At 26.5% G+C, this 20,743-nt stretch overlaps 3 protein-coding genes across 3 annotated transcripts; 1 reads left to right on the forward strand and 2 right to left on the reverse strand.

Annotated features, from left to right (window-relative positions):
* Window positions 1-244: 244 nt before the first annotated feature.
* LOC126902447 (uncharacterized) lies at window positions 245-1,422 on the forward strand. Its single transcript, XM_050679734.1, has 4 exons — window positions 245-422; window positions 484-672; window positions 1,035-1,253; window positions 1,319-1,422. Exons 1-4 carry the CDS (start codon window positions 369-371, stop codon window positions 1,373-1,375), a joined length of 519 nt encoding a protein of 172 aa, XP_050535691.1. The 5' UTR covers window positions 245-368; the 3' UTR covers window positions 1,376-1,422.
* Window positions 1,423-3,109: 1,687 nt separating this feature from the next.
* On the reverse strand, window positions 3,110-7,158 carry LOC126902440 (uncharacterized). Its single transcript, XM_050679715.1, has 2 exons — window positions 5,224-7,158; window positions 3,110-4,566 (listed from the first exon to the last, which is right to left on the reverse strand). Exons 1-2 carry the CDS (start codon window positions 6,054-6,056, stop codon window positions 3,693-3,695), a joined length of 1,707 nt encoding a protein of 568 aa, XP_050535672.1. The 5' UTR covers window positions 6,057-7,158; the 3' UTR covers window positions 3,110-3,692.
* Window positions 7,159-13,457: 6,299 nt separating this feature from the next.
* On the reverse strand, window positions 13,458-20,444 carry LOC126902446 (BTB/POZ domain-containing protein KCTD8). The gene is made up of 2 exons (XM_050679733.1): window positions 19,722-20,444; window positions 13,458-14,630 (listed from the first exon to the last, which is right to left on the reverse strand). The coding sequence occupies exons 1-2, from the start codon at window positions 20,222-20,224 to the stop codon at window positions 14,441-14,443; spliced, it is 693 nt and encodes a 230-aa protein (XP_050535690.1). The 5' UTR covers window positions 20,225-20,444; the 3' UTR covers window positions 13,458-14,440.
* Window positions 20,445-20,743: the final 299 nt, after the last annotated feature.

Genomic DNA, 20,743 nt, shown 5'->3' on the forward strand with positions numbered 1-20,743 from the left:
TTGTTACTTATTATTTTAAACAGATTTCAATATTTTAGTAGATAATTAAAAATTGTCTAAATCTGTGATATTTAATGGTCAATGGTTAATAATTTGTTAAAATGGTGTAATAAGAAATATGATTTTATAATTACGTCACGGAAATTTCATTTGATGAAAAATAAATTAAATTTTTAAGATTAGTCAGTGTTTAAGATAAGTAATATCTCTTAGTTGGAGTATATATAATATTATAACAATAATAAACGTTTACAATTAAATATTGTAGCTTGATAAAATTAACGTACCATATTTATAATAACGATTAATTTTAAATATTTATTTGTTTGAACACGACGTTATAGTTTATTTGATCTAAAACAAACGTAATGAAGTCATATTTTATAATTTTTACATTGATTTTGTCATTACAACTCAAACAAGTACAATACATTTGTTTAAATTATTCTTTATACGTAAAATTTAATTATACATTTATTAAAGGTTTGGTCGAATGAAAGTGTTTTTGAAAGATCTTTGGACGACCTTAAACATGCGGTAGGGAATTTGATAGAAGAAATAACAAAATCGATAGGTTACAACTTAGAATCATTGGTGCCAAATCATTATGAAGATGAAGTTAAAAATGATATTAAAAATACATTAAGGAAAATAGAAGATGGAGGACATAAGGTATTCTGGATTGTTTCTTTTTATTTTCCCGTTGATTTTTCATAGTTGGGTTACTAATATACTAATATGATGGCTATAAGCTTTTTGTTAAAATGAAGTTACATAAGGTGGCATCTTTTTTAGATTCGTAATCGATTTTGAATTTTTAATTTCAACTAAATCTTAAATATGTAAAGCATTTTTTTTGCTTTCACTTAAATTGATATTTTAGTACTATAAATGTATTATTTGTGCAATAGTAAAACATTAAAGTAGGATAAAATCCAAGTGATTTTTTTTTTATTCATTAAGTGTTACTACAATTAATTTTGGATACAATTAAAAAAAAAAAAGACCACTATTTAATTCGACACATATTTCAGGTTTTAAAAGACTTAGAAAATTCTTTAACTCCAGAGATTAACAATCTAATAAAAGGAGTAGCACAAAACTTATACGTGACTGCTATTAAAGGAACGCGTTTCACTTCTCAATCATTATTGAAAATGTCTAATCATGTATTTGATAATTTTTCAAAAAACAATCAAGAAAATTTTATCAATTTATGTCATATTGCCGAAAAACAACTAAAGTGGTTAAGAGTAAGAAAAAATATTGAATTCTTATATTACATTATTATTTATATTTTTTTTTATACATTTTAAAGGAGTTGGTGAAAAAAACTAACAAAGAATATGACATTGAGAAATATAATAGGATATAATAATTGATTCTTATATTGAAAAATAAAATGATTTATTTAACAATGAATTATTATGTACTTAAAATTAATTTAAAAAAAATATATTAAACGTTTAATATAAAAATATTTATAATATTGTCTATATCAACGTTACAATAAACAATTTTTAAATTATTGACAACATTTATTCAAATTTGATTTTTCTTTAATTATTTATCATTAGATTTACGCAGCATAATTTTCTGTTTGCTCATAAAACAACAAATGAACCTAACAAATATGTTAATAGTCGAAAATTTTAACTTTGATATATACATAATTTTGAATGGTATTAAATATCAGTTAAAATTTTTTCGTACGAAAAAATAATATTCTACATTTTTCTTTGAGAATTATTTAATACATATTGTACTTGTAATCTTCATACGCATAAAGATACCACGAAATTATTTCCACTATATCAATATTATAAATATAGTGAAAAAAAATTCATAACATTAATAAAATTGTACTTAGCAGAAGTGCGAGAAAATCTGAAAATGTAAAACAATGTACGTAGAATGTTGTACGTCGTTCATCATTTTTATCAATAAAAAGGCAGTTATAAATGTAATAGTTTATTATTAAAAATTTTATTATAATAATAATAACATTTGAAGGGTCGGCGGGAATAACGTGCTAACAATTTGTAAATTGTTCAGTATCAAGTAAAAACAAAATTACTTATGTTATTTCGTTTAAATATTATTTGGACTGCACGTAACACGTTCTTCCAACTTTAAACATAATCAAATATCTAATTCTATAAATATATTGAGATAGACTCACAGCACGTTATTCCACAAAAAAATGAAATGGGAAAAAATGTTACATAGCACGTTATTCCCGCCGACCCTTCATTTGTTAAATTATTAAATTGTTTTTATAAATACTGTTTCCTACACGTTTATACGTTTGGAACTCATTCAAAGTTTTTGAAAGTTTGTTTGAAACTCATTCAAATTTTTTAAAAATTTTTTTGTAAAATGTATTAAATTTCTTCTATGAATATGAGTCAATAATTAAAAAAAAATATGAAACTTTGTAATTTTTGAGTTGAAAACAAAACATTAATTTGTCATATACATTTATAAGAAAAAAAAATGTAATTTCGACTATACCGAACAACAAACTACATTCAATATTTTATAACAATTTCACTATTTTTTTATTTTTTATTCAATCAATACGTTTTAAATCTATGTGTTTAAATAATTAATGTTTACAGTCTTTAATTTGATGATATTTTAATTAAAAACTAAATTCACTCTTAGACCAATCGATTTAATAGCACAAGGTTAAATCTAATACTCTACAAAAGTATAACCCTATACTTTTGGACTTTTGTAATGATGCAATAGTAATGGAACAATATTAATACAACAAAAATCATCTATGAATAAATATCAGAAATAATATTATTCGGAAGAGCAAAAATTTTATAGTTATTCATCTATTTATTTTTTCTTTTATTTTATTGGATATATATGTAAATTTTATGATATGTTCGTCTATTTATTTTTTCAAAATTTTACCAATGTTTATTTTTATATAACTAATAAAGTAATTGAAATTAAAATTATTTGTTTATTCAAAGTTTTAAATATTATCAATATTTTGATACTTCAATAGAAAATTATTCATATTTATTCTATTTAGTGTTCCAAATTATTATTTTATTTAATTAATTGTGTTTAAATAAAATAATATTTATTAATTTTGTGTATTATCGCCAAAACGGCGATGCCAAAGTCGATAGAGCCGAAAAGACTAACTTGTTAGTGGTTGCTCATTAAAAATATTTACATAATTAGGCATTGGTATTAATTTTAAGATAGTTAATAATATTCAAAACTTTAAATAATTTTGCTTTAACTATATCATAATTTTGATTACATTCTTAATGCTATTTAAACACGTTTTAAAATGTTAATTATTTTTTCGTTAAACAATATACAAGTATAATAAATTTTTATTTTTTTTTTATTTTAATATTGTTAATAGTATGAACAAATAATGGCTTTAATTATTATTAGCTATAAAACGGTATATTTTTATAACATAGTGAAATATTTTTAATAATATATTGTATCAAGTGTGCTAGTGAAGACTGTAACAATAACAGAAAATTTATAAAAAAAAAAAAACTAGAATGAAACTAAACCAAAATAATGATTTCAAAAATGATTATTAAATTATACGTGTGAAATTTAAAATTATTAGTTAAAGTAATAATTTGATCAAGTATACTTTTCAAATTAAACTCGTTGATACTCGTACCTTTACGATACAATGGAGGCTAAGTAGATAAATCTACAGTAAAATAATTAAGTTTGCTGTCTAATTCTTTGTTTTGGCAATGTGTAAGTTTTTCGAAACCCAGATCTTCATAACAAGATTTGTGAACATTTTTACAAAAATTATCAAAATAATTACACGCGTGAAGAATAATTTTCTGTACCCATTCGGAATTTGGACTATTTAATACATTTGCTGAATCCTTAAATTCTTCTATATAAGCCTCATCATTTTTAAAAGGTTTACTTATATAACACCTAGTGTTTGTTTTGTTCATATCATAACGTAAATGCTCACTGAAGCTGTTAAAATAAATTTGAAAATTCGTTAGAAGATTATCAACTATTTTCATTGTTTTATTATCGAATATAATGATAGAGCTATCTTGACAGAAATCATTGTTCCCCAATAAATTGAGAAAACCTGTAACCCATTTAAAAATGTTTTGTAAACTCGAATTAGATTTAAAATTAACACTCCATATTGATGATCTATTTAAAGTAGTTAAAGCTTTACGAAATCCGTCAAGCATTATTTTGGATTCTTTGAATGAGTTAAATATTTTAACCAAACAGTTATAATAACAGTAAAATGCAACTTTTTGACATACAGTCAACATAGCAGATAGTAGTGTACGATAGATATTCATCATTTCTGTAAACCTGCATCTTAATAATTGTGTTACATGTTCTTTTTTTATTCGAAAATTTAGGTTATTAATTGGGTCTTCTATTATACGATTTACGTTTATTTGTTTTTCACAATAATTTATACTTATGTGCTCCATTGATTTCCAACCGGGTTCCTTACAAATAATATCAAGAGCTTCAATTCCATATTTTTGATTTGTATCTGGATCTATTGGAGGTATGAATCTATATCAAACAAATTGTTTTTGATTATTACATGAATACATAGATGATATGAGTTTAAATATTATTAAATATATAGATATTGTTTTATTTTCATTTAGATAAATTATGCAAAAATGTAAAATTTTTGTGTTAAATTATTATAGAATAAAAGTAAATGAAATTTGGCAAAGAATTTTTTTGAGTTGATAAATTAAAAATATAATATTTTAAGAGTATTCGTTTTATTAGCTTCTAGGAGCTAATAAATACTTTTGAATAAATAACATGGTTATGTTTAAGATTTATTGCATATATAATAATAATTTTTTAAACTTATAATTTAAACCCACATTAAAAAACAATTTACCAAAGAAAATACCACTAAAAATTATTCAAAAGCACAACACCAAAATAAGGTCGTCGTTACTCAATCTTATTCGATAGTAATTATTTATTTTCAACAAACCAACTAACTTGTCTGTTGATTTCGTAATGATTCTTTTTTTTCAAATTTTTACTAGAGCCATTGAATATTACTTATAATACGTTTTACAAATTGTCTTATCAATAATTAGCTAAGGATTTAAAAGTAAATTTCTTGTGTTTTCAAAAAACATATTTAACTATGTATAAACAAATATGAATTTAGGAAATAAATTTAAATGTAGAAATTCTTACTCAGTTATTATGGGATTAAGAAATTGTTCAAAACCTAAGTTTTTGTACCAAATTTCTGTAATATCGTTGAAAAACTTTTGAAGTGTACTTTTTCTTAAATTTCTAGTGTCAGTAGGTATTTCTGTAGTTTGAATTTTTTTTAAATCATATAGTATAAAAGAGTTCAAGGCATTACTATTTCTAAAAAAATTTTCTACTCTTGTTGATGCTTCAAAATGAAATTTTTTCAAATTCTCAAAATTCATTTCACAGACTTCATAAGGTGATTTGTTGAGATCAAGAGGTCTGGTATTTTCACTTTTTTCTAGGACGTATTGATATATAAATTCGATTTCATCAATTATACCATGCGGCACGACGCTTCCAAAAAACAAAAATCTAATATCTATGTAGCTTATAAATTTCATAGCATTGTATAGATTTTCAAACAACGTTTTGGAACTTTTCACTACTTCTTGGAGCAGAACTACATAAGGAATAAAATGTTTTGTTGATTTATTTTTATGATATTTCTGACATTTACTAAGGATAACATTTACGAAAGCAAGGAATTTCTGTACTATTTCATTGTACTTGTAATTGAGTACATTTATTGTATAATTGTATTTTACTGAGAATTTAAGCAGTTTCTTCTTTAGTTGTAAATTTGTTATTATATCAATAGTATTATTTGAATCTTGTTTTTTATATAATTCAATTCGTGAATAAATGTGATTCACCACCATTTTAATGTAATGTTTATATTCCACATAATAAGTTTTGCAATAAATTCCTTCATCTGGTTTTAATATGAAAATTACAATAGATATTAAAGTAAACGGGTAAAATTTCATTGTAAAAATATACCGATATGAAAAATTACTCGTTTAAAACTTTGGTAGATCTAGAATGAGCATATGCAAGTGTCTTCCTCTTTATATAATTTATTTTTAGTAAACAATATAAATAAAGTATATAAATGTTTTACCTACGACAGGTTTATTTTATTATTAATCAAATAATTTTTTATAGGATGTAAATTATATTATCACCATATTGTGTTGATAAATTTTCTCATTGAAATTCTCTGTGTGTAACATTAGTTGTTTACAAAAACATTTTTACTATATTATGTCATCATTATTATTGATCTTACTACTTTGACAGCAAAGGCCATAAGTTATAATATTAATAATACAATGTTACATAATATTCAAGTTGTACCGTATTTACATAATATTGAATTGTGTTGTACCAGCTAGTGTTTTAAAAAACATTAACATTAATTTGTTTTTTTTGGGAGCTTGAGGCCGAGTGCTATGTAGAGGTTCAAAGGAATATCTGGTAGGTCATCCTTTGACATGAGATATCAGTGAGTAAGTTTTGTGTGACTAATTTGTAGTCTGTTTATAACGACTTCTCTTTTTTTTTTTTGAGGTTAAAATTTGTCCGTTGTAATACCGTTGACCTAATTGGGTTCAACTTTTTGGTTTGTTGGTTCCAAAGCTTGTGCTATTTTTAAATTGTATTATTTTTAATGCTTTTGATGGTATAAGTCTAAGTAAAGGTGGTACATTTGGATCGTTAGCTGCAATTTTAGCGTATTTATGGGCGTCTTCATGGCCTTTTTATACCTATATAACCATAGAATTGTGACGGGTTTGTTTTTAGTGTCGGCTTTTTCAAATTTCTTGTTAATGAGGGATAAAATGTCATTTTGATGATGGATATTTTTTATATTGTTGATGGAGCTCAATGAATTGCATAGAATGATATAGTGTAAGTGCTCTTCGTCGACTGTAAGTTGGATAGCTTTAAGAACAGCTATTGCTTCTGCTGAGTATATTAAGTATTTGATAGAACATTTTTCTATTATTTGTTTTGTTTCTATTGTAATGAAGATGCTCACTCTTTTTGCAATTTTCGATCATTTTTATACTCTTTAGGATTAAAGGAGTTAATCGAAGGATTGAGTGTTTTTTTGAATATTTCGAGTTTATATTATTTTATATAATTATAGAATAATTTTTATAAAACACTTTTAACAATAATTTCATTTAAATAATATAAACGTTTTATTTAAATTGAAAATAAAATTACAGCTAATACTTTAATATTTTTAGATTATTAATACTTTAATTCGATCAAAATTAAATGCTATTCTTCAATTTCGACAAAATATTGAACATCCTGTAAATATGATAATTTTTTTTGTGTGTCAAATTATGAATTTAAATATATATAATTAAATACTGTATTGTAACGATGAAAACGGTTTAAATAAATCTATAATCTAATTTAAAATGTGATATATTGTAAAAAAATATGAATATCTAAGTTTAACTCATTTAGTTTTAGAGATTTGAAAACCAAATAATAAAAACCAATAATTACTCAAACTTTGAAACATTATTACATATATTCTATCGAAAAATTAAAATATTTTAACGTTATTATAACTTTTATTTGTTCAGTTTTTTCAAATATCTTTTTATAACTATTTTTTATTTTAAACGTAATTTTATTGCATATGGTAAAAATAATTAATAAATAACTTAAATATTTAACTGTTTTTTCACCATAAAAAAAAATTACTTAAAAATGTGAGCTATGGTTAGCCCTTTTTTTTTTTTTGCCGGGTAAATCATACATTCTTCCTGATATAATAAAGATGTATATACTAATTTAAATGTTATATTCCCAAAAATGTTCATAACATTTCACCTAAAAATTATTACTAAAATAAAAACAATTTGTAATTATTAAAATATTTTAATATTTATGAAACAATTATATGAATTATCAAGGTTATAAAAGTCTTTTTGTAAATAATAGGATTTTATGCATAAGTTTATAATCCTTATCACAAATGCATTAAATTGTTTCACTAAAAGATAAATAATACCTCCAATGGTTAATAGGTATATTATGGTAGCAATAGGTTTAATATATTAATATTAATAAATGGTAGCAATAATCGTTTCAAATAAAAAGCTGCAGCGTGATAAATTTAAAGTGTCATGTTTAAACGAAATTTTTTTTATTTTAAGTGTTTATTTAATTGATCACTACGCAATATTATTTCAATCATTAAAAATAAACGTAATAAAGTCATATTTCGTGATTGGTATATTGATCTGACGATTACAAGTTATACAAATACTTATATAAATATTATACTGTATGTTTATATATTTATTTTATTTATAAAGGATTTTGAACAATTTAGGCATGAGGTAGTAAAATTGACAGAAAAATTAGCCAAATCGACACCATATAAAATCTTTACTACTAATTCAAAATAAAGATAAAAATGAAAATTATTTTGATTTTAGATTTATTTAAATTTAATTTATGAATTAATTTAAATTTAATAAAATGGGTAACCAGTATAAATATAAATAATATAATATAAAGAAGACTATCAATAAGTTACCTTTTAACTTTTCCTTACAGCTTTTTCTAAAATTGATGAATAGTATACTAATATGATAAATATGTTTATCAAATTAATATATAAATGTATTATATAAAATACATTTATCATATTATGTTCCTTACAAAAATTAAGTTATTTAGGGCGATAAATTATTTTTAAGTATTAATATTTATGATAGAGATATCAATTTATTAGTTTTAATGAATATTGAAAATTTGACATGTTTGCAATGTATTATTCATACCCATATAATAAATTTATAGAAAAAAATATCCCAATAATCATTTGAAATATTCCCTCATTAAAATAATAAAAAACATAATACTAGTGTAAAATTATTTTTTTAAACCGTCAAAATTGGTATTGTAAAAAGTCCAAGATAAAATATTTCAAAAATACATTGTATTGATAATTTAATATTCTGATTTGTTGTAATATCTTATTATTTAATAAAACATTAAATAATTAGCTTGTACTGGAAAAATAACTTAATGAGCTCTGATTTTCAATTATTTTTTTTATGTATAAGACCGGGGCCATTATTCAGGAATAACAGAAAATTTTTTTTTAGCACTCCATTATCGTAAAAATATCAGATTTTTTAAAGAAAAATGCTCACTGCCGCCAAAGTTTGTCGTTTTTAAGACCTGAAATTTTTACAAATCTTGTCTATAGACGTTCCAAGAGTACTTTGAAAATTACGTAGAAATCTGTTGATTTTTTATCGAGTTATTAGCTTTTATTGTACATAGTTTTTATTAGGATACGATTTTATGTCTGCTCATTGAAATATATTGTGTATATTTTACGATAGTTCATCAAATAAAATAAATAACGCTGTATTTACAAATTCTATTTTATGATTAGAAAATTACCTATTTCATTCGTATTTTGCTAAATTCTTAGTAGTCTATTATTATTTTATACAATTATGTATTTTGATATTTTTGTATCAATAATATTATTATAAATAATATTAATAATAATATTAAATTAATATATTATGTTATACATATTATGTTTCAAGCAGGTATTTAATTTAAATAATATTAAATAAATATAAACAGAGTTTATAATTCAAGAAACTCATTTTGTTGGATTTTCATTATAAATATTGATGACATCAATGTGTAACAACAATAATATTTATCATGATATCTCATACAATAAATTTATTATTTATATAAAAATAGCTTTTGCATGTATATGTGAAAATTAAAGGATACCTCAAAGAAAATGTATGAATTCTCAATATTATTTTGCAATCTGTTATTTTATATTAATCTCCTAGGCTGTCGGGGCCCTACGGATGTCACGCGTCTTTAATTTACTAATTAAATTCCTTAATATATTTTTGTTTACTTTACTGATTCTGAAGTAATATTTTTCCTACAAAACACTTATTGTCTACGGTGCAGCCAGAAACTCCTACCGGAATGAGTAATCAACCCCTAAAGCCTCGCATCTGAGGAAGAGCCTAGTAAATTAATATTTCACTGTTCAAATAATTTATATAATATTAATAATAATGAACATTTTTAATTTAAATAAATATAATTATAATTAGATGTAGAGTAAAAATTTTATACTAGAATATGTGATAATTTTTTTTTAATAAATCACTTTAATCAGATTTGGCCAATTAACTAAATACAAGTCAATTTAGCACACATTACAGATAGCAAACAAATTGAACAATTATTAACACCAAAAATCAGAAGCCTCTTAATAGAAATTATGGGTCATTTGTACACATATTTATTTAAAGGAATGAAATTTGTTTCAAAATCATACTTTAAAATAGCTAATTTTTTCATAATTTACGAAAAAGTTATCAAGATCATTTTATAAATACATTTCCTAAAGCTGTAGAACAACTTCAATCGTCAAAGGTAAGCAAAAATGAAGATATTTTTTTTCATCATTGTAATTATAATATTTTTGTCAATTTAAAAGAATATATTGAAAATGTTATACCAAAAAAAGAAAAATGAATTACATAAATTAACTTCGATTTATAAAATTAACAAGGATTAAAAAAAAAAGATTTGGGTATTGTCTCTGCAATACTCAAGATATTTTTTTTAATTTTTAGGATGATTTGTTTGAGCTTTTCAGAATGTATGTATACAAAAAATATATTATAAAAATTTTAGTAATCAAGTTTTTGCAAAACTACAACTATGCTTTAATAACTTTCAAATCATTTTTATACTAATATTTTTCATACATTTATGTATCTAACAAATCGAAGACTAGTTATAACAATAATTGTTTATTTTTAATCAGTTGGGTTGGGTCATTCGGTGGGTGGGGGGGAACTAGGAAATTAAAATTTTCTGTACGAACCGGTCCCGAGCTATACTCATACTAGGCCAAGCCATACCGGTCATATAAACATAACCTATGATGTATAGAAAAAATTCAAATTTTAGTCATTCAAAAAAAATATTATTGGAAAAGAAAAATAATTTTTCCTCAATAACTTTTAATAAATTGTATAATTTAAAAATCATCGTCCAATAACATGACTGTGAAGTGTTATATTTTTCCAAATAAGTCTACAAACTAGCAAAAACTTTTTAAAAAATACGTTTTATACATTAATTTTATGTTAAAATTGTAAAAAAATCTAAAAGTCATTAAAAATAAATGTTTTATATTAAATTACTTAATTGGTTTAATTATAGGAGATAAATTGCGAACAAAGCGATCGGCTTAGTGAAATGATGTTCCGGTCATAAATTTACCCCATTTTAACATAATCTGAAATGACGCTCCTGTTTCAAATTCATTATTTAAAAAACTATTATAAAATACTCATAATGAATTCGATAAAAACTATAAAACGCAGGATTTCCAAAATTTGAAAATAAAATTATTTTATATAGACAAAATTGGGTTAAAAAAAATTAATATAATTTAAAAAAAATTTAGTTTAATAATATGTATAAAAGAATCCAAATCTCTTTTTAGGGGAAGTCTATTTGGCCGACTAAAGTAAGTTTAGATGTACAATTTATCTCCATTGATCCCCTTAGTTTTGCTTCTGTATTTCAAAATTCAATTATAACAAAATAAATTTGATAGTATTTACGAATATTCAAATTTCGCTACTTCGACGATTGTTTGATTTTATGAGTTTAGTTTCATTTAGAGAAATTTTTTTAAATTTTAACGATAATGCTGACAAAAAGATTTAGGTGTTCAAACCTCCTTAACGAAATTTTTTACACATAATCAAATTATATTAAAAATAATAAGTTGGGGTATTATGTATTCAAAAATACTCTCATAAATAATTTAGGTAACGTAATGTAATATTACAATTTTCCAGCATATTATGAAAGAAAATTGAATATGTAAAAAGTGTATACGTATTCAATTTTAACGTGTATACTGTACACGTTATTTAATCAGAGCTGATCTAAAGAGAAGAAGCAAAGAATGAAAAGTGCCCCGAGGAAATTCTTTAAATTGAACAACGTTCTAAATTAAAAAAGATATTGGCATATTCGGTAAATGTTGTAAGAATCCTAAAGGTTCATTAAAACGACACTGAATCTGAACATTATTGTAATTTTTCATTGAAAAACTTTTATCATGTCAGAGGTTATTAAAAATTAGCCGCTGTATTTATATTTTTTGTTTTTTTTTTTTATATACTAATGTAAACTGTGAAGATTTTTCATGTTACACGTTTTAATAAATTTATTTTTTTGTTATTATAATTCTTCTATGTATTAACATCATTAAAAACATTTTTATTTATTATTAATATTTCATTGTTTAGATAATGTAATTTGAGACAGACAATTAAATAAACCGGAAATGTAAAACATTATTTAAAATATAAACTTTCTGATTATCGAACTTTAAGTATTTTCAGCATATTTTTATCTATTATTTTTTGTTTTTACCTCCATTGCAAACTCTTCCGTATAGGACGTAAATATTTTTTAGAAGGATACATCATACTTATATAAACATCATGCTTAGGAAAAGTTAGGCGGTCGGTCAAGTTAAACTAACAAAAAACTTACACGGATAATGTGATACAATTCCGTTGTTGGCAAAATATGAGAATATACTTGACCATAGGTGTGTCCAGGCCCTTTCGCAGGTCGTGCTCAAGGAGCTCACCGGAGAAGAAAGGACCATTAGTCCCTTACCTCATTCCATCCCTCCCTTTCTATTCGCAAGAAATTTATTTGTTGTTATGTAAAATATTTTTTTAAGAAAAAAGAATACATTTACCCTCTCTAACGACCTCCTCAATTCTCACATTACTTTAATTACTTTTGCGAATTTACTGCTGGCTACTTACTCATAAGCTCATTAACTATTGAAGATTAGCAAATTATATAAAGTAAATATCAAGTAAGTTAGATTACGTTTCTTGTTGGTCAAAATAATTGCTTCTACAAATTAAACATAAAAACGTTATTTTAAAATATCACCTCGCTTAGTGTTTTTGAGTTTATTACTTTCATTCAAAATTTAGCAAATAATTTTACGTGACCAAAATATTACCTATAAAATAATTTGTTTTCGTCTCACGTGTGAGTCTCGTGGACCACAACTGGAGACAATGGAAACAAATTTAAACCTTATTAGAGCAATTTTTTTTCGCAAAATAGTACAGAGTTGTTCCATAAAGACTTTCAGGGATACCAATTAGTTTATTTTTAATAGTTTTCAATTTGTACCAAAACTATTATGATTACTCTGTTGAGTCGATAGATTTATTTAATTACTGGATTTTTAAGATTAAAGGAGACAATAAAATTTCACTCGAATTAACATAAACCTGAAAATTAATAATATTATGTGTAATGTTTATTTTCTCGTTTTCAAAAATTTTATAATTTCCAATCGAATACACTTATACAAAATGGTCATAAACAGACAAAAGAAGATGTTTGATTTTAACGAGGCGCGAGTAATACTCGGCCCTCGTGTACTCATTAAATTTTAAAGTTTAACATAAGTAATAACATTCATATCATTTTTTCAATGATATACAATTATTAATGTATAGTAATTTTACAACGAGCCATTATACTTACACAAATAAATGTTAATTTTAGAGCATCTAAGTACAAATATATAGATTAAAAAGCAATTAACAAGTTTGGAATAAAAAATGTATGAATATTCATATATGTTAAGTGTTTCCAAATGTATTGAACACGTCTTTTATAATGCCTTATAAATAAGTAATTAAAAATAATGAATTCATTAACACAGTAGTCTTATAACTGGCATGACATTGATGTCAACGACTATGTTCATCTAAAAAAAAAAAATCATAAAACCGTAAGTCGAAAAAATAACGGCACGTAAAAGGGATAAATTTGTCCGCATTAATATGTGATCCTAAACGCACGACGCTTTTTAATACAATAATATTATTTTGTTATAAATACATCATAAAATTAGATACGTATAATACTTAAATACAATAATATTAATAATTGATGATGATAATTATGATAATATACTATAAAATAGACCAAAACGTTTAATATGATAATGTCGTAAATTGTCAAAATCATAATGAATTTGACTTGGAGTTTAAGAACCATTTATTTTTTTCCAATATAACATTTCTAAAAACTATGTTAATATATAATAGGATAACGACGATAAAAATGATGACGATGACAATAACGATGATTTAAAAATAAAAAATTAACAATGAATTGGTAATATTATTAAAAACTCGAAAAGAAACCGTCAAAAGAATAATATCTACAAAAGAGTATTTTAGTCTGGTACAGCAAAGGGGCGAGGAATTCAGGAATCTCTGACAAACACAAACTCATTGTAATGATTCCAGCGACTCTCCTCCGAGTCCACCCCTGGCTTGAGTTCGGCCGCGGACGTTCCTCCAGCTGTACCGGAACCACAACTTCCGGCCATGTAAAATCCTTGTTCCTGGAGCATGTCAAACGCCTGCTCGATAGACGTATGTTTCAGGAAAAATCTGTGGAAAAAATAATTCATAATAAGTCCTAATTACTTTTCCAGTAAGGTGCTAATTTATTGACCATAATTAACATTGATTCGCAATAACAATAATATATAACACAATAATTTTACTTATTAGTTTTGTGAACGTTATTGTTATAATAATACACTATTGTGCTATTAATTATCAGACAAAATAATATATAAAAGCGAACAATGATTTTTTTAAATAATCAACTGTATTCATATTACGATGTCAATTATTATATAAAAAAATGCATTATCCCTATATTAATGAATATTTATTGTGATTAATGAATAATGCTTAATTAAAAATTGAACATATGAATTTTTTAAATTTAAAAGTGTACCATCTATAATTATTTTCCCATAATAACTACCCAAAAAAAAAGAAGAAAAGTCGGATAAACCTTGAATTTACATAGGAAATTCAATTCGTGAAAAATTAAGGGTAAGATAAGTTTTTTTTCTTCGAGAATTTCAATAGCACGAGCAATTGAAATTCTGATAAACTTTGATTAAATTGCATTTGAACGGAAAAAACTTATTTTTAAATTCCTTTCAAAATTAGCGTTATTCGAAAATAAATGTGTGTCTTTTCAGTACCAAACAATTATAAAAAGTTAGCAATTTTTCATCAAAGTCTAACTTATATCGATGTCTTATGACTAATCTTATAGATTTCAATATCCTTAAGTTTTGAAAAAAGTCTGCGAATGAATTATTTGGGTATTTCACCTAAATTATAATGGTAATAATTTAATAAAAAACATGTTTATTCCTTTAATAGCACACGGTGGTGTGGATAAGATATTTTATCATGATTTATTGAAATACTAAAAGAAAAATTTATGAGATATGAGGACAGCTGATGTGAGCGTAGATAATGTGGGAGATCGTGTCAAGTGGAAGTTTAGGATAAGGGTGGCCGACCCCAAGTAGTTGGGATTAAAACGAGGAAGAAGAAGACTAAAAGAGAAGTTTAGGAAAGAGATTGATGTTTGATTATCATTATTTTTCACATATTAAATTGTTTCAATACCGTTTATTACATATTAAATATATAATGTCATAACATAGTATTAATATTATAAATATTTTACGGATTATATAAAACATAAATTTGATTTTTAATATTAAGTCATTAAGTATTTGTGATGATTCGTCGTCCTCTCTCCTACACATTTTCGACCTTGAATGTCGCATATTTAAGACAATTTATTGAAGGTTTGGATTAGGTTTCCATTGGACCCACATCAAATTATAGTATTAAAAAATGTATTTACATGCTTGATGCGACTAAAATATAAGCGGATAGAATAATCAGAAAAACAGACTCGTGAAAATATTTTTCTAGATCCCAAGAGACGATAGTTTTTGACGAAAAACTGAAAAGTCGTCCGTATGTTTTCTGGAACACCAACAACCAATGAATGTTTTCAACGTTACTCATATCTCACCGTTATAAAGCGGATTCAAAAAAAAACAATCAGATTCATAGAAAAAACGATACGCCCGTTGGGTCGCGTTGGAAACTCACTGGATACAACTAAGTCGAATGAAATAGTTTTGTTAGCGGCGTATGAAATGAAACTTAATGGACATGGGAAAACGATTTTCCGAAATGTTTAGGCTCATTAAACACATATAATTGCAAAGAAAGTTTTCCGGAAGTTATTATAATAGTAAAACGACGATAAAAATTCGATCCGAGATGAATCGATAGATTACCGACACACAATTCATTCAAATGGCGTGACAAAAGTCACAAACCGATGACTCTTGTTGATTTCTGGTCTACAATGGTTCATTTGGATACTGTATACACAAAAGTATTGAACACTATGGGCGTGACGTCTCGCCCGAAATAGTTACCACAGTTCTAAAATAATAATTGCGATAACTTGACCCCTATAATCAACACATTGTAATGATGTTGGAGTATATACTTATCCGTGTTAAGATCAAAGTGTTTTTACGCATTAATACCTTTACCGTCAGTTATTGTGTTACTCGAAATAATTAATTTGGAGAAATTGTCAAGGCTGAGAATTAACATGTTAACAACAGTTAAAACGTTAGTTCATTTAATTGAGTTTGTGTAACTTGTTATTTTTTTGGCAGGTTTCACTTTTTATTCAACTAAATACTTTTTAACGTGTTAAATTCAAGTACACTACAACAATGTGAAAATAAAGTTAAATTTTTCCTAGTTACTTTTCATTTAACCAAGTTAAGGATATGCACAGGTTATAACATGTAACTCAACTTGACGTTCTAATTTCAAAATTAATTTGACTAAAACAAGTTAAAAATGTGTTAACTTGCAAATTGTGTTTTATTCAAAATGAATAAAAAATATTATTGACAAACCGAAAGTTATTTTAAATGCAAAGCAATTGTATATTCATTCCTTACAAAAGGATAATTTTAGGTCACCTCGAAAGAAAACTATTGTAAATGAAAATTTTATCGCACAGTCATTTTTACAAGTTTACGTAGAAAAGTTAAATAAATATCTTCCCGTCGCCAAATAGTTTCTAGAAAAATATTTTTCTTTAACAAAATATCATTTTTCTTTCGTACTTTGCGTGAACCGTATTTGTAATGACCACTTACCATTCCCAAAACCGGGTCAATTACCTAAGTTATCGATGAGTCGAAAATTCGCACATTCAAGTGAGATTCCAAACAAAAATTTAGAGGCATAAAAATAAATGTGTTTTATGTTATAACATTTACAAAAAAGAAACACTCGTATACACACACATTTACAACCAATTGTGTCGTAAAGTAACTTGTTAGTTTTATTTTAATTAGGATAAACAAAATTCTTAATAATCTACCCACAGTTGTATAGGTTCATGTAGACGCCGTAATCAAATGATTCTTATGAGCTTAATTGATTACCTATCGATCATAATTTGAATACGAGTATGTAACTAGAGAGGAAGGTTAGGAGTAAAAATTCCCCATAATAATTCAACGAAAATAAAACCGTCTTTAAGATACAGGGTGTTCAGTAAGTCAGGAAACGGGTTTCTATTGTTCTCATTGTTACAAACAATGAGAACAATAGAAACCCGTTTCCTGACTTACTGAACACTCTGTATAGTTTTTAGAAAGAGTAAATATATTTTTGGTGTCTATAATTCCCCTACCCTGTGAAAAGAACCCCTGATTTCAGTTTTAATAATTTGTACTGACTGTCTTAGCAGGTAAAAGGACTGTGTACCTCAAAAACATTATAGTTTTTCTGAACATTTGGTTGTATAGAGTCTAAGATGAGAATTAAAATTTCGAGAAGCGTGAGAATCATTGACAGATAATTTATTATTCGGACGGTTTTATTGAATTGTCAATGGCCACTTGAAAGTAGCTGATTAGACACTTGGCAACTCGAGACATTCAATATTCGAATACATCAGTCCTTAAAAATTCTCGCTACTAAACTTTGATTTTTTGTATCTAAATACCGATACTTTCTAAGATATTAAGTTTCTAAAATCGTAGCGTATACCTCATGGAATCTTAGTACGAAATTTTAATCTTAAAAATTTTGATATTTAATATAGTGGTAAGCTGAAATATTATCAAAAGATAATTTACACGAGGGCGTACTCGAGAGAAGGATACGAGTTTACAAGAATAATTAAGTGTTTAAGATACCATTTGGAGAGTACTATATTTTTTTTTATGTATAACCCATCCGCAAAAAATACCCTGAGCACGTCATTTCATGTAATATATATGTATGTCTAGTATCTAGATTCCAGATATGATATGGGCCGATTTTGTTTTAGGATCATTAGAAATTATTATTTTCTTTTAGTCATGAGTCGTGACTGATCTTTAACAAAAAATAGATTAGGCATCTTAATATTGATAAGTCTCTAAGACAATTTATATTTTATTGAAAATATGTTTATTTGACTTTACAAAAACTGATAGTAAAATTAATAAGACAACATTCTAAATACAACAATATAGAAACACATCAATCGTAAAACTTCATTTAAAAAAAAAACACTAATTACTCTCAATTAACCACTTAATTTACCTAACACACACTAATTTGCGATCGTCAGATGATTTAATTACTAACTGTACGGAAATCTTAAGTTGCCAACTATATTTACATAAGCTTAATCCTATGAAATGTCGATTACCCAAAATTTACTCACTTCGGTACGTCATTCCAGACAAAAAAAACAACTTTATGTGTAAAACAAGTACAATATAAATTTACAAAAAAAAAGTATCGGAAGTATTGAAAGCTCTCACGTAAAACCAATTGTTTTCTTATTCATACACTTTTTTTATATTTCTTGCACGGATTCTTTTATTGAATAACTTTTTATCGGCAAAAATAAATGAAGTTATTTTTTATTCAATAAACAATAAATTATCTCGTCTAGTTTGGAATTGAATTCCATTAATAATAATAATTTCAAGTTGTTTCCAATGGGTTTTGCGGGTGCTTTAAATAAAGTTTTTTATTTCTTGTGTGAAAATATGCCCGTATACTAAAGAGAACTAGAAATACATGTTCAGATAACAATAATACCGGTAAACGAATGGATAGTATGTGAAATTGTTTATACCATTAAAATAATGTTTTTCATCCACTACACTCCTACAAGAGTTTACTATTTCTTATTATTAGGAAGCTGCATTAAATGCGTCAATACATTTTGTAAAGTTTTTTTAACTCATCACTAATAGGTACACATTTTAATTCATTTGATTTGAAACTCACTGATACATTGTAATTGCAGGTAACCCTCGACTGTACATATTGTTACGGAGAAAACGGCTTTAGAGGGATTTATTCCAGGAAAAAAAAAAACAAAAAAAAATTCAAGATATAAATATATATCACAAAAAAATGACACGAACTTGGTCGGCTAAAACAAAATTGATTAATACATATAAATCCGTTGCCTACTCGTCCGAGTAAAGTTACTTAATATCCGTATAATGTGATAAGAAGTTATGTGCCGTAACTGCTTTAAAAAACACTAACCACACGTGTTGCTGCTCATCAAATATGAATCAACCAGCTGGTTTCCCAGTAGCAACTCACCTAGCCGTGTATCGGTCCGTATCCCCGTGGTCCGGGTCCCGACTCTCATTGAGGGAGTCGCCAAACACGTCCCGGCATAGAGCCACTCGGCCGCATATGAGTATCCTTGGAATCTTGCGAAAATTCACGTCGGACAGGCCGTCCCTACCGAACGCGAACGTGCCGCGGTACCCGACGGTGATGTAGCCCGGTTTTTGTTCTTTGAGCCGTTCGGTCAGACCGTCTAACTGGAAGTAAGCGGCTTCCAGCCGGAGCCGTTCCTTTTCCCTGAAACTCTCGGGCAACGTCAGCTTGCCGTCTCGTAGGAAATCCAACACGTACCGGAACAAAACGCCATCGCGGTCAATGAAATACCGGCCTTTGCTGTCTTTGGGCAACGGGTCCAGCCGCCCGTTGAATCGGTCGGCCAGCAGGGACGGTTGGGACTGTATCAAGGTGGATACGGCGGTCGTATAGAACACGCCGCCGACGTTCAGGTCGACCACCGTCGAGTCCGTCGACATTTGCCGGTCTGCTGTGTCGTTAGGCCGATATCCGTGCGCACACCCCACTCGTTCGGAATCGTGCACGCAGTTCGTCGTAGCGCCACACCGTCCGTGCCACACCGACCACACCGATCGCACGCTACCCGAACGCTGTAACTGCGCGCTGACTGACCGGATCGCACCGTCGTCGCGACATACACACAGGTCCGCCTGCCCGTGTGATCAATATGTGCTGCCGTAATCGTCTCAACGCACGTCGTGCCCGTCGAACATGCGCAAACCGATTAGTACAAAAGACGTCCACCCACAACGTGACGTCGTGAGATTTAATTAATAAAGAAAAGATAAACAAATAAACTCATGAGAAACACTTCCATGCAAATCTGTAGACAGCGTTTGATCTCAGCAGATCGGCCGATTATTCCGAAAGCAAAATGAACTCCTGTTTCGTTATTTATATTCTGATTACAAGTTTTATGATAATGAATAAATGCAAATTAATTTTTAGGATATTTAATAAATTTGTTCAACTTTGAA

This window comes from Daktulosphaira vitifoliae, unplaced genomic scaffold (assembly GCF_025091365.1).
Source record: "Daktulosphaira vitifoliae isolate Bord-2020 unplaced genomic scaffold, ASM2509136v1 Scaffold_3, whole genome shotgun sequence".
Lineage (NCBI taxonomy): Eukaryota > Metazoa > Arthropoda > Insecta > Hemiptera > Phylloxeridae > Daktulosphaira > Daktulosphaira vitifoliae.